Source organism: Microtus ochrogaster, chromosome 24, assembly GCF_000317375.1.
Source record: "Microtus ochrogaster isolate Prairie Vole_2 chromosome 24, MicOch1.0, whole genome shotgun sequence".
Taxonomy (NCBI): Eukaryota; Metazoa; Chordata; class Mammalia; order Rodentia; family Cricetidae; genus Microtus; species Microtus ochrogaster.
The window spans coordinates 31778363-31792157 of NC_022024.1; the positions used below are offsets into that span (position 1 = coordinate 31778363).

General features: G+C 44.2%; 1 protein-coding gene across 1 annotated transcript in view; it reads right to left on the reverse strand.

The window, feature by feature from the left end:
* The window catches only part of Uhrf1bp1l (UHRF1 binding protein 1 like), a 67003-nt gene extending 55057 nt beyond the window's left edge, over window positions 1-11946 (reverse strand). Inside the window, exon 1 of the mRNA XM_005358186.3 lies at window positions 11687-11946. Coding sequence (XP_005358243.1) covers window positions 11687-11730 — 44 coding nt within the window. The 5' untranslated portion in view covers window positions 11731-11946. The remainder of the gene's footprint in view (window positions 1-11686) is intronic.
* Window positions 11947-13795: the final 1849 nt, after the last annotated feature.

The following is a 13795-nucleotide window of genomic DNA, read 5'->3' on the forward strand; positions in this document are numbered from 1 at the left end:
CATGTAGCAATTGCAGGAGATAGGCACTGGACACTGGATAGAACCTTGCCAATATGCCCCAGCCTGGTGATGATGCACAGATGTAATAGAGATGTGTTGATTTAAGATGTAAGAGTTAACTAGAAATGTGCATAAGCTAATAGGCCAAGCAGTGTTTTAATTAACATAGTTTTATGTGATTATTTCAGGTCTGGGCAGCCGGGAAACAAATAAGCAGCCTCCACCAACACAAGCTTTTCTTTAAAACTTCAACATGAATCACCAAAAGATTTAGTAAGAAATTAAGATTAGCGTTTGAAACAGTTCTGGTAATAGTGCTAAGAATAGAATAAAGAACTGTAAAATAAGAAGGAAATGAAAACATTTGGTTGTTAAAAAAAAAAGAGAGAGAAGAAAAACTGATAATTAAATCTGGGTAGTGAAAGCAGATGTTCAAATGTGTGCCAAATAGTCTGCTTGCTATGTCCTGACTTCAGAACAAGAAGATAAACTCAAGAGTCTCACTGGAGAGATGCTCAGTGGTTAAGAGCACTTGCTGATCCTGTCAAGGACCCAGATCCAATTCTCTGTACCTACATGACAGCTCAAACTCTCCTAACTCTGTTCCAGAGATTTGCTGTCTCCTCTGCGACCACAGTCACTAGTGTACATCCATACACATAGAAAAAACACTCACCTAAAATATAATACATAAATGTTTATAAACATAAGGCACATTTAATAAAAAGGAATCATGACTGAGTCAAATGGGGAGCTAACCTGGGTCTGGGGACACAATTCGTTAATGCAGCTATGCAAGAGGCTGCACCAAATTCAAGTCCTGCCTAGGATGCAAAGTCAGTTCAAGGCCTGCCTGTCTAGGAAACTTAGTGAGACCTTGTCTCAAAAACAGAAACAAACTTACAAGGGCTGGGGATACAACTTACTGGTAAAGCACTTGCTTACCATGTACCTGGTCCTGGGGTCCATGGCCAGAATTGGGAAAAGAAAAATATAGGAGGTAAAGAAATAAGAATTAAGCCTGGAAATAACCTAGTAATGATACATGAAAATGGTTTAAACTTAGAATATAGTTCAGTAAGTCCAGTTCCAGGAGATCTAATGATCTCTTCTGGCTTCCATGGACACCAAGCACACACATGGTTCACAGACAGACATGTAAGCAAAACAGCCATATACATAAAATAAATGCATTTTACCAAAAATAAAAAACAACAGAATACAATCATAATGCCTCATCTCCAATAAGATAAGCACTGACCAGAGCAAATCTATGCTGAAGAGGTGCAATGGGGAAAAAAATGCAACCAACTGCAACTATATTTCCTGAGCACCTGTCCCAGATGATTTACTAGATATATAGAGAAAATTAGAATCATCCGTAAATGCCACAAAAAAATCTTAATTACCAAGACACTTCAATGAATTTCAAAAGTGACTAAAAGTTTGGCAATTTTACTGTGAGATACGGATTCCTAACTGCATACATGGAGTCAAGATGGGCAAGCATGGTGAATGGGCCAGGCCATTGTGTCAAAATAACTGCTGAGGAGCAAATGGACACAAGCTTACTAACCACTGCATTACCCTAGAGCAGCTATGTAACTAGTTGTGCAATTTCACTAAGGTTACTTTTTCGTCTTTCGTTTGGACCTGATGTGTGTGTGTGTACACTGCCCAGGTCAGCCTTCAACTCCAGATTCTGCAATCCTTTCATTTGGACCTGATGTGTCTCTGTGTGTGTGTGTGTGTCTGTGTGTGTGTGTGTACCCTGCCCTGGTCAGCCTTCAACTCTAGATTCCGCAATCCTTGTTTGGACCTGATGTGTCTGTGTGTGCATGTGCGTATGTGTGTGTGTGTACACCACCCAGGTCAGCCTCCAACTCCAGACTGCAATCCTTTTATTCGAGTATCCCAATTAGCTGGAACTATGTGCAGGTGGCACAGTCCCCACTGATAATGAATCTTCAAAAGAGACACAGAAGGCAAGAACAGAGTGGCGAAAAGGCTGCAAAACTGCAAACTGATTCCATTTCCACAGTTAGAACTCTTGATTTAAATGATAAAATCACAATTAATATTAAACACAAAATAAACTCTTTCGGCCTCCAATGAAGAATGAGAAGTTATCAAAACATTTCTATGATTAAGAGTCTTCAGACCTCAGTAATCACATTAGTCTATGAAGTCATACCCACTAAAACATCAAATGCCAGCTGCTATTGCAAAATACTGGCTACACACCATAAAACTCCCTTGTGCAACATCAGAAAAGGACGGTTACAACTTTCTGAGGTGCCAAACCTTGTAAATTAAAAAAAAAAAAAAAAGACATTGTAAAAGAGGATAAGAGGATTTATATGAACTTGTAGCTACCTACTTTCAAAAACTGAAATTTCTTTATGTGGGGTACAGTACGTGCTTCTAGAAAGGAAACCAGAACTGGGGAAGAGAAGTATTACCTGGGCAGGAAATTCAGACAAAGGGTCCCTATTCCTGGTGAAAGCCAGCAGCCAGCTGCCAGGGCTTCTTAGCCTCTTCTGGTACTCACTTAGGTGAGTGTGCAATTCACAGCGCACCAATCTCCACCACAGCCAGCAGGGGATGCTGTAGGGAATGGGGACACAGGGGACACAGAAGGGGGCAAGTTTAAGGGAAGGAAGAGGAGAGGAGTGAAATATTCAGCTGTGATGTGCTCACAAAAACACAGTTATATCTCATACCAGATTACTTTACAGCCAGACACTGCTTCCATTTGAATACACATGAACCCCTTAGGAGTTCCTTATCCTCTGGGCCACTGCCATTACTCTACTATGTATATCCTTTATTTATTTATTGTTACTTATTTATTTTCTATTTTATTTATTTACTTACTTACTTATTTATTGAGACAGGGTTTCTCTGTGTAACAGTCCCAGCTGTCCTGGAACTCGATTTGTAGACCAGGCTGGCCTCAAACAGAGTCACAGAGATCCACCTGCCTCTGCCTCCCAAGTGCTAGGATTAATAGCATGCACCACCACACTGAGTCTACATCCATTTTTAATCCATTTTTATTTATTTGTTTGTTTGGTTGTTTGGTTTTGGTTTTTGAGACAAGGTTTCTCTGTGTCCTGGAACTGGCTCTGTAGACCAGGCTGGTCTCTAGTGTATATAATAAAAAAGAGATAGCTATGTAACATAAAGGTTATACAAAGGCTGAACTTAACATTAAATAAATAAATTCAGACATTCAAAAAAGCAAGCAACCTACAAATACAAATTACCACATGAGTTTAACTGCCCAAATCAAAGAAAACTGTAGTTTTCATTTCAGAGAATACTGAAGCATAACGTTACCTGTGAAAAATAATCCTGTCTAGCGTGGCGGCTCACATCCATACTGCCAGTACTCAGGAGGCAAAGGCAGGTGAACTGCTGTTTGTGCTCAAGACCTGTCTGGACTACAAAGTGAGTTCCAGGCCAGCCTAAGGCATGGTACTGGACCCTGCCTCTAAAGTGAAAAAGAAAGAAGAAAGGAAGGGAGAGGGAAGAGCAGGAAAAGAAGAGAAGTAACTTACAAACCAGAGAAGACCATTCCTAAAGGGATGTAGAAAACCTAGTTTCCAAAACAAGCCAATTGGATGGCCTCACCAATTCATCCTGTAATATCATCTCTTCATAAACCAAAAGATAACCACACAAAAACACTTCCACTGTTCTTGCCAGACTTGAATGGCTGCACGGTCTAATACATGTTATACATTTAAAAAAGCATGGAGGCGTCTCCATCCCACACGAACACTGATTCAAATCACCAATCTCTGATAGCTGCTTCCCTGTCGTAGCCACACACTGTTGGGCTCCAGCCTTGACGGGTTTGATTGTTCCAGGGTAGGGGTGTGGGGATTGGAAATGTTAGGCAGGAAACAGAGATATGAAAGAAACACAGAGACACAGGATAGAACTGGGAGGGCTATCCAATGAATGCTGACTCCTGAATACACCCGCACTGATTTTCCATATGCTTATATATCCTAATCCAAAAGGGGGAAGAAGGCAAACGACTGCTTTATCATGACACAAAGGACAAACAGAACAACGACTTGCTTCAATACTTGAGTCATTAAATCACTATTTCCAGAGTTTAGAATTTTGTTGATTTAGGCAAGACATGCAGTGACACCTTAGACCAAGTCTCCTGTAGGTGCTTTAAACCTCCTGTCTTAAACATGAAGGAGAAGCAATAGGCTTGAATTCTCTGACTTTCGGTCAGCGTGGAGTGGATCCACCTTTATGGGACATCTTAATATACAAGTTACCAAGTAACCACCAAGTAACCACACTGTAGGTGAGGATCTCTGGTTTGTAGCCACTCCTTAAGTCAGACCTCTTGTCAATAACTTTGAAAGAGCAAGAGTAGGCTTAAGTTCTCTGACCTTCAGTCAAGGTGGAGCTCCACACTTGTGTGGGCCCCACACTCTCGCAGCAGTATCTCCAGTTTAGTTAATGAGAATTCCATCTGTCAGTGGAATCCTTTACTGCTCTTCTGTCTTAGGCAGTAGTATCTTATCTGTCAGACAATGCTGGCTCTGCTTCCAAAGTACAGCCAGAAACTGACTCTCAGCAACTCCAAGGCATCTGTCTACCTGGCTAATATTTTTTTAACCTGAATAGTTAACCCTCTTCATTGGCTTTTTGTGTCTTCTCTTGTCCTGTTTCTCACATGGTTGCCAAGGTGACCCTTGGCTGCAAACCTGCCACTGGTTTCCAACCTCACTTCAGTGTGAAAGCTAGTCATTACCAGTTCCCACTCTGATACTGGATATAAGGAAACTTTGCCCCAGCAATTATGAAATAAAACCTGAAACTAGCTGAAGAAGGCTCGATGAAGAAGGCTGCTCTTCCAGAGGACCGGGGTATGAGGACCTATAATTTCTACCTAGTCAACACTGGCCTCTAACCCACGACGTAGCGAAGAATGACCTTGAACTTCCAGAGTTTCCTTCCCCACAGCACACTTCTTCGATTACAGGCACGTGCCACCACGCCTCCCCATTTCAAACGGAGTCTAGACAGAACTCCGGGCTCTGTGCCCAATCAGAGTCGGAGAGGAGATCCTACATCTTTAGTATCTGTCCTTCGACATGATCTGGACTTGGTTGTTGTTGACTGGGGATCAAACCCTGGGCTTTGAGCAGGCCAAACAAGTGCCTCGTCATTGAGGCACGTGATCCGCAGCCTTGGCCTCTAGTTCACCTCAGTGGAAGCTCAACACGTTTCAAAGGACGTGTGAGTGACCGCCTGGGTGGCTGTCTGCATTTGCCCCCGCGACCTCTTCCGGGAGTCCTGTCAAATACATCCCAGCTGAGCACTGCTGACCAGCATACCCAAGACCAACTAGAAACCCCTCCCTCTCTTCCAGCCCTTCCGTTACTTCTTACAATAGCACTTAACACACGGCTACATGTTTCACTAATTACTGTTTATTAAAATGTCAACCCCATGAGTGAGGGGATTTTTATCTACCTTTCTTATTGCTATAGTCTCAGTGCTGGAGAGCAGTATTTCATATAAAGCAGGCACTCAGGAATTTATTTGTTAAAAAAAATTAGTATGACTATTATCAACATACATATCACTAGGGATTACATTAAAATTATTTATTAAATAATTAAAAACAAATGCATAAAAAACAAAATTACTTTTAAGTAACCTCAAAACTTATAAAAGTAAATTCATTTGTCCAAAAAGTAACTCAGTTTTCTCTCAGTTGCCTGCTCTAAGTCAGCCAACTCCCACAAATTTCATATTGCAGCACAGTTTAGTAACAGGCTAAAAACCCTACTTACGCTTCCTTGACCAGAATATAATCCATTAAAATCATCCTTGCATCCATAATGCTCAATATGTGGTAAATGTAAGTGCTCAGGACGTGGGACACATATGGTCCCACGGGTTAGGAAGCTTTCTCACAAAAGGGAGGCCTATGGGCCAGAGGTCAAGACCCACGTCTGAATTCTCAGCACGTGGGAACTGTAGGCAGAAAAGCCAAGAGGCCCAAGCAAGGGCTGATGAGGTGGCTCAGTGAGTAGAGATGTTTGCCACCTAACCTGATGACCCAAGTAACGTTCCTGGGACCGATTCTCACTGGTTTCTGCTAAGTTTACAAACGCACACATGGCATGCATGTACCTCACACACACAATAAACAAAAATGTTCAGAGTTCCAGGCAAGGCTGTGCTATCTAGCAAGACAATTGCCTCAGAATTAAAAAAAAAAAAAGCAACAACAAAAGAGCTTATGAAAACTTAGTCTTTGAATAGTGATATAATTAACTGAGAAAGTAATTTCAGCCGGGCACTGGTGGCACACACCTTTAATCCCAGCACTCAGGAGGCACAAACAGACGGAGTTCTGTGAGTTCGAGGCTAGCCCGGTCTACAAAGAGAGTTCCAGGACAGTCAGAGCTGTTGTTATACAGAGAAACTCTGTCTTGAAAACAAAAAACACAAAGAGAAAGTAACTTTGTTTACATATTTACATGAGAATACACACATGTGGAGGTCAGAGGGTGATACCTGAAGTCTTCCTCAATCACTCCCCACCTTACCTTTTTAATCTTTTGAAAAAGAGGGTCTCACTGGACCTGGACCTCAGCAATTCAGCTAGATTCACTGGCCAGCAAGCTCCAGGAGCCACCTGACTTGGCCTTCCCAGCCCTGGGATTACAAAACTGTTGCCCCTTCCAGTTTGTATGTGGGTGCTGGGAAACAAACTCAGATCCTCGTGGCTGTGCAGCAGGCACTTCACTCACAAGCCATGTCCCAGGCCTGCAGCCACCCCAGAAACTAACTGTCCTTTCCCCTTAGTTTACAAAACATCCACACTGAGACACAGAAGGCTCTCCTTCTATCCTCGAAGCTGACCTGGACCCAGGACCTTTGCAAACCTGGTTCTGCAAACACAGAGACACTAGGTTCTGAAGAACCTCAGCATCCTTTCAATGCATCACTGTACAACCTACGTTACCCCAAGTCCATCATGGATGCTGTATTTCCACTTTAGATACTGTTCCTGGACCTAGACTCTACAAGCAAGACTTTTTTACTAACTACATCCTCTATTAGCTAGACTTTCTTATTAGCAGTCATCCAGCCCCAGGTAGGAAGTTCAATTTCCTTAACATAGCAAATGAGGCCCGTGAAAATCTAATTTAGTTAAGCCTATTACTGACATCAAAATGAGTAGCAATCTTGACTCCAAATAATTCTCTCCATAACCAGATCGTTGCTGACAGTGGTGGTTTAAATGAGAATGCCCCTACAGATTCATATATTTGAATGCTTGATCCTCAGTTGGTGGAACTACTTGGGAAGGATTAAGGAGTGCGGTCAGTCTTACTGGAGGAGGTGAGCACTGAGGGTGGGCTTTTTTTTTTTTGTTAGTTTTTCGAGACAGGGTTTCTCTGTGGTTTTGGAGCCTGTCCTGGAACTAGCTCTTGTAGACCAGGCTGGTCTCGAACTCACAGAGATCCGCCTGCCTCTGCCTCCCGAGTACTGGGATTAAAGGTGTGCGCCACCACCGCCCGGCGAGGGTGGGCTTTATAAATAACAAAAGTTCTTGTTATTTATTCCCAGCTAGTTTTCTCTCTGCCTCCTACTTATGGGTTAGGATATAGGAGCTCAGTCAGATCTCCAGTGCTGTGTCTGAGTGCCTGCTGTCATGCTCCCCACCGTGATGTTTGTGAACACACCCTATGCAAATGTGAGCCCCCAACTCAATGATTTCTTGTATAAGTTGCCTTGGTCATAAAGTCTCCTCACAGAAACAGAAAGGCAATTAAGAACTGTTCAACACTTTGTCATAGCTAGAACTGGGCCAGAAAGATTTTCTCTCCCAAGAATTTAAAACTTGGCAGGAAAGATCAGAGAGTAAGCATCCTAAGAAACTGGTCAGTCCTCCAAAGTTGCAGTTTTCAGCCAGGAGCAGTTGTAGCCCTCAAGAACCTTTGGAAATTCCTAGAAACATTAAACACCCACACCCACACTGCGTGGAAGTGTCTGGTCTCAGACCTGAAGCTGACAGACCTTGATCTAAGATAAAAGACAGGGGCAGGTCTCAGGGAGAATCAAGGAGCCTCACTGACTTCCGCCTGTCTCAGAGTTTGTGGTCAGATCTTCCGACGAATCTGGTGACCCACCCCTGAAGCCTCAACTAAATTTCCCTTTTTACATAAATAGCCACATTTCTGTTATTTGCAGACAAAATAACCTTAGCTAGCTAAGTGATCTAGCTCGATCATTTGATACACAGCTACATGTTCTAAACCAGTTTCTCTGCTTTTCAGCTGCTGACATTGGTCCTGATAAGTTTTTAATTTTAGAGGCCTATGCTGGGCGTGATAGTGTCTAGTTTCTCTACCGACCAGGTGCCAACAGAACCACTTTCCAAGTCATAATAATCAAAACCACTGTCAAATGTCCCCCGAGGAACAGAGTGCCAGTGATGGATAATCACTGCTTCAAACAAGATAAAGGCTCCACCCAGACAAGGTGCAGTCTTCTGGGAGAACCATCTCCAGACAAACCCGTGCAGAATACACTGTCCTGGGGCTAAGGGCACAAGGGGAGCATTTCTACCTGGAGCTTTCTTATCACTTTTCGGGTTCCAGCTTAATTAATTAAATTTGAATCTTTTGTCCCTACTTGGGGACCTACACACCTGGACACAGACAGACAAAGAGCAACAAATCAAAAGGTGTAAGGTGAAACGGAAGGCAGTTCCTGTTCTATCTTCCTTTCAGGTGTGTTTTTGCGCTTTTTAAAGAACTTCCTAGTTCCTTACTGGGGGAAAAAGTAAAAAAGATTCCCCTGTAACTACCTTCAACACATACCCTGTTCTAGTCTAAAATAGCTGGGTAATTTCTTCTTGAAAGGCTTTTCCTGTTTCATTTCTCTTAAAAACAGAACTTTTAACCTCTTCCTCTCTCTCATCACACTCCCCATAGTTCAGATCAGTCAAGTATATAAACTTTTCATTAACGCAAGAGGCACTCAGAAAACAAACATTAGGCAAGAAACGGAGAAGTGGACTTAAAAGTCCATTCCATATTTACTTGAGAGTATGTGTCAGCCTCTTATTTATAAAACAACTCCTCGTGCACACTTTCCCAGCAAGCCAGCTTCAAAAGCACTGCCCAGTCTCCACCACTGCTAGTTTCAGTTTTAAAATCTGAAGGTTCATTCAGAGTGAGCATTCTGGCTTTCTAGACAACAAGTTCTCAACCAGTGGGTCGCAACCCCTTTGGGGGTCAAATGACCCTTTTCACAGGGGTGGCAAATCAGATATCCTGCATATCAGCATAGTTACACTACACTTCATAACAGCAGCCAAATTACAGTAAAGAAGTAGCAATGAAAATAACTTTATGGTTGGAGGTCACCACATGAGGAACTGTATTTATTAAAGAGTCACAGCGTTAGGAAGGTTGAGAACCACTGGTCTACATAAGACTTCTTCCTTCCTGCAAGCGTCCCTACAAAAGAGCATATAAGCACTTATACATTTTCCTAATTCTTCCTTTCTATGACAGGACAGGTACCAACCTCGCTCCCCTAATGTATTTCAGTATTCCAGGCCGGCCTCAAACTCAGTCTATGCTAAGGATGACCTTGAGTTCTGAGGATGCCCTTGAATTGATAACCCCCACCTCCTGAGGGCTGAGGTTATGGGAATTTGTCAACACAGTCAGTTTATAAAATACTGGGGATTGAACCTAGTGCTTCTTGAATGATGCGCAGGCACTCTGCCAGCTTGGTAAACGGAGTACCATCTCCAGAACCCACATGGTGGTAGGTGAGAAGCAACTTCTTCAACTTTTCTCAGACTCCTGTACATTGGCTGGATCCGGCACACATGTGCACACTTGGACACACCCGGCAAGTGAGTGTAAAATAGCAACCTTACAAAAATAAACTGCAAATGATTTCTCCATCAAAGAAGAAAGAAAACACCAGTGTTCTGGAAACTTCCTGATTTGAAAAGAAATGCTCGTTACTATTTATCACACAGGCGTAAGAAATCATGAAGATTCTAAGTAATCCTAAGTACTTAACTCTAAGTATGTGGGTGCTTTCTATGGGATAAAGTAAGCCATTACACTTCTGCTCTTCCTCTTAAGAGTTCTTCCCAAATGGACCCGTACAAGAGAATTAAAGGATAAAATGCCCTAAGGCACTTATCGATTGAATTAAATTTTCCTCTAGGCACACAGTGGTATAATACCATCATCCTTGGGAAAGAAATAGGCAATTGGATCATTGTCCATGGATTTGAATTTTCTTACAGAACTAGGGCTAAGAAAGGGGACAGTATCTCTCATATGAATCCGACTTACCTAAGTAATAGACAGTATTTTAAAGAAAGAAAACTTTCTTCCAAAATAAGACGGTTCAGTATTGCACTGTCTATGCAATTTAAAAAAAAAAAATTCCAACAAGGCGTGGGAGCACAGACCTCAGGAAGTACTCAGGAAGTTAAGGCGGGATGACACTCAGCTTGAGGTTAGCTGGGGATTTGTCATGAGTTATGGGACAGCCTGAGCTACATAACCTGTTTCAAACACAGACACACACTTTCCAATTAGTAACATTAAGAACCAAATACATGGTCACAAACTTTGCTATAGTTCGATACTTTATGCATATATATACTATATGTATTAAATTTTATCCAGTCTAATGTCAGGGAAACATCTGCTGAATCATAGTATGGTTTTTGTTCGTTTTCTCAATGTATCACCTGCAATATAAATAAACCGGGTGAAGGAAGGCTTCTGTTTAGTATAAAAGTCTATCATTATACCTGAGTACCCTCCTTTAATCAGTTAAAAGTACTCATTAACTGAGAAATAACAGAGGGCAGGAAGAGATCATAACCAGGAGCCTTGAATTCCCTGTCACCGACTTGGAACAGGAGCCTACATTTAGCCTGTGTCTTGAGACAAATATGGAGAAGCCCAAGAGCTGTAACAAACTGCCAGTTTACTGAGTCATGTTCCTGACTAAAACTGTGTTATGAAATGGAAAGAATGACACGGCTTAGGTTCAAACACCAGAGACGTTCAACTCCCTGAATTAAAGGGGTCTCTCGGAAGCAAAACCAGAAAACTCTTCAGAACGCTGCGGGAACTGAATCGACTCCATCAAGAACTTGCCAAAGCTGAGAACTCTGCTTATTTACCTAAAACAAATCCCAACTGTGCAAACAAGCACACCCTCCCGTGCAGCCGAGCGGGAACTCCAGGTAGGAGCGGGGGACGGGGACACCGAGAACAATCGCAAGGTTAACGTTTCCCTGGGAAGGCAGCCTCAGCCCCAAGAGTCCGCAAACACACACAGAGACACACACACACACCCCAGCCGTCCTCGGTTAACGGAACCCGCTCGCCTCCGAGCCCCGGGAGCTCCCGAGCCGGACCCGGGGCCAACCCACCCCGGCACTCAGGCACTCAGCACCTGGGGGACGCCAGGGACGTCACTCGGGGAGACCCTGGCCCGCTGAGCACCGCCACCCGCCACCCTCCGCGTGCCTCCTGAGGCCGGTCGGGGGCGCCACCAGCGACGGGAGAGAGAGCCGGGACCTGTGGCCCAGCCCCGGCGGCCCTCGGAGGGAGGGGACCCGGCTCGCCCGCTCGCTGACCTGGAGAGGTGCTTCAGGATCTGCTTCTTGATGATCCCAGCCATGGTGCCTGCGGGGCTCGAGTGGTCCTCACAGCCTCCTCCTCCCTTCACGGCGGTCTCCTCGCGGTCCCGTCTCACCGGGACGGAGGAGAGGCGCCCGAGCGCTCACTCTCGGGAGAGACTCGAGGCCCTGGCCGAGGCCACCGCCGCCGCAGCCGCCGCCGAGAACCCGGAGCATGACGCTCAGGCCGCCGCGGCCGCCGCCAGCGCCATCTTGGCTGCAGCATCACCTAAGAGACCGGGGGCGGGGAGAGGAGCCTGGGGGCGGAGCGAGCTGGAAGTGGGCGGGGCCTGTGGAGGCGGCGGCGGGGGGCTGTCCAGCCGCGTGTCCTTCGGACTCTGCCAGCATCCTCCGCTGCCCTGCTTCAGGAGCATCCATAGACTCCTATTCTACTGGCCCTTTCATCATTTCTTCACCTCCCCCTTACCGTGCCTTTGCCTCCATCACTGACTTTCTCCTTCACGTCTTACTTCATTTCCTCCAAACTCAACTTTTCCGCTCTTGACGTTGCCTTTTGGACCATCTCGGCTTATTACCTCCTTTTCTTTTGCTAAGATATTTCCCTTAGCCAACAGCTGCAATTTAATGTTTTCCCTTAGTTTCACCCCGAAGGAAGTAAAATTGACAGCACGTCCTATTTAATAGGATGTATTTAAAGACCTGGAAATTAGAAGATCTGGGGCCAGCGAGGTGGCTCAGCCAGTTATAGATAGCTCTTGTCATGCAAACCTGATGACCTGAGCTTGATGCCCAGACCACCAGGGAGAGAATTGATTCCCAAAAATTGTACTCTGGCCTCCACTTGTGCGTGTCTAGACACACACACACACACACACACACACACACACTGATAAAAGGAATGACCAAATTGCACTCCTGGTTCCAATACTTTTCTAACTGTTGTGAACCTGGAAAGACTGTTTTCCCTTTTAGCTTCACTTGGTGTTTTGTGTGTCTATGTATTTGACTTTGGGCACACAGGTGGAGGTCAGGGAACAGGCAGGGTTCCTCGCCCTCTATCACTTTCTTAACAGCTACTTACAGACTCCAGGTTAACTTGCTCTCCTAGGATTCTCTTGTTGGTCTCTTGTTGCTCCTCCCATCTACCCTAAAGAGAGCTGAGAATACAAACACCTGGCTTTATGTGGCTTCTGCAGGTTCAAGTTCAAGTCGTCAGGCTTATATGACAAGGGTATTGTCCGCTAAGCCAGTTCCCCCAGCCAGTTAGCATCATTTTTAATCATCTTTAATACAGAGTCTCCTCCCGTAGATGCTTGAGCAGGAGCCTAAGTAGGCACTTGGTGTGTCTGGGCCATTCTGCTGGTCATCTGTTACAGAAGCAGGTTTTGGAGGAAAGATACAAATCATGAGAATGTTTCATATCGAGTTGGCAGATGGACAATGCAGCCATTTGAGGTGGGGAAACAAAAGCCCTAGTATAGTTAGATGCGCACGAAGCATGCCTGGTTAGCAAACAAGAACTTGCCACGAATACTGCGTATGGATGAAAGCAATCTGAGATATTTGAAAGTAATCAAGCTGAGTATGGTGAGCCAAAGGTCATCTCAGCACTTTGGAGACAGAGGCAGGAGGATTGCTATAAGTTTGAGGTCATCATGATCTACATAGCAACACCCTCTCAAAAAAAAATCAGGTTTTTAAAAATTAACTACAAAGCAAAAATTGAACTGCTTGAATATATGATCCTTAACAGCTCATTATAAAAATGCCTGTTGCGGGACTCATCCCTCCTTGAGGTGTAGCATGACAGCCAATGACAGTCATGTGTCCTACTTTAGGGCCTTACTAGAGAAGGTCACTAGAGCTGGCCACGTCTGTGTTCCTGGTCAGGTGACTCATCCACCGTCTCCACCCAGAACGCTGTATTTCTCAGTCCATGTGCTTCAGTCAGATAATGTCACTTGTCCCCAGGCCCACAGTGTCTTATCTTCAAAGTAATTTGTAGGTGGAAATCAGCATTATGTATGAAAGAATAAATGTTAAAAACAACATTTGATTAAGGTTTACAGGTAACAAAAGCTGGGCTTTTTTTCCTCTTTTTTTTTT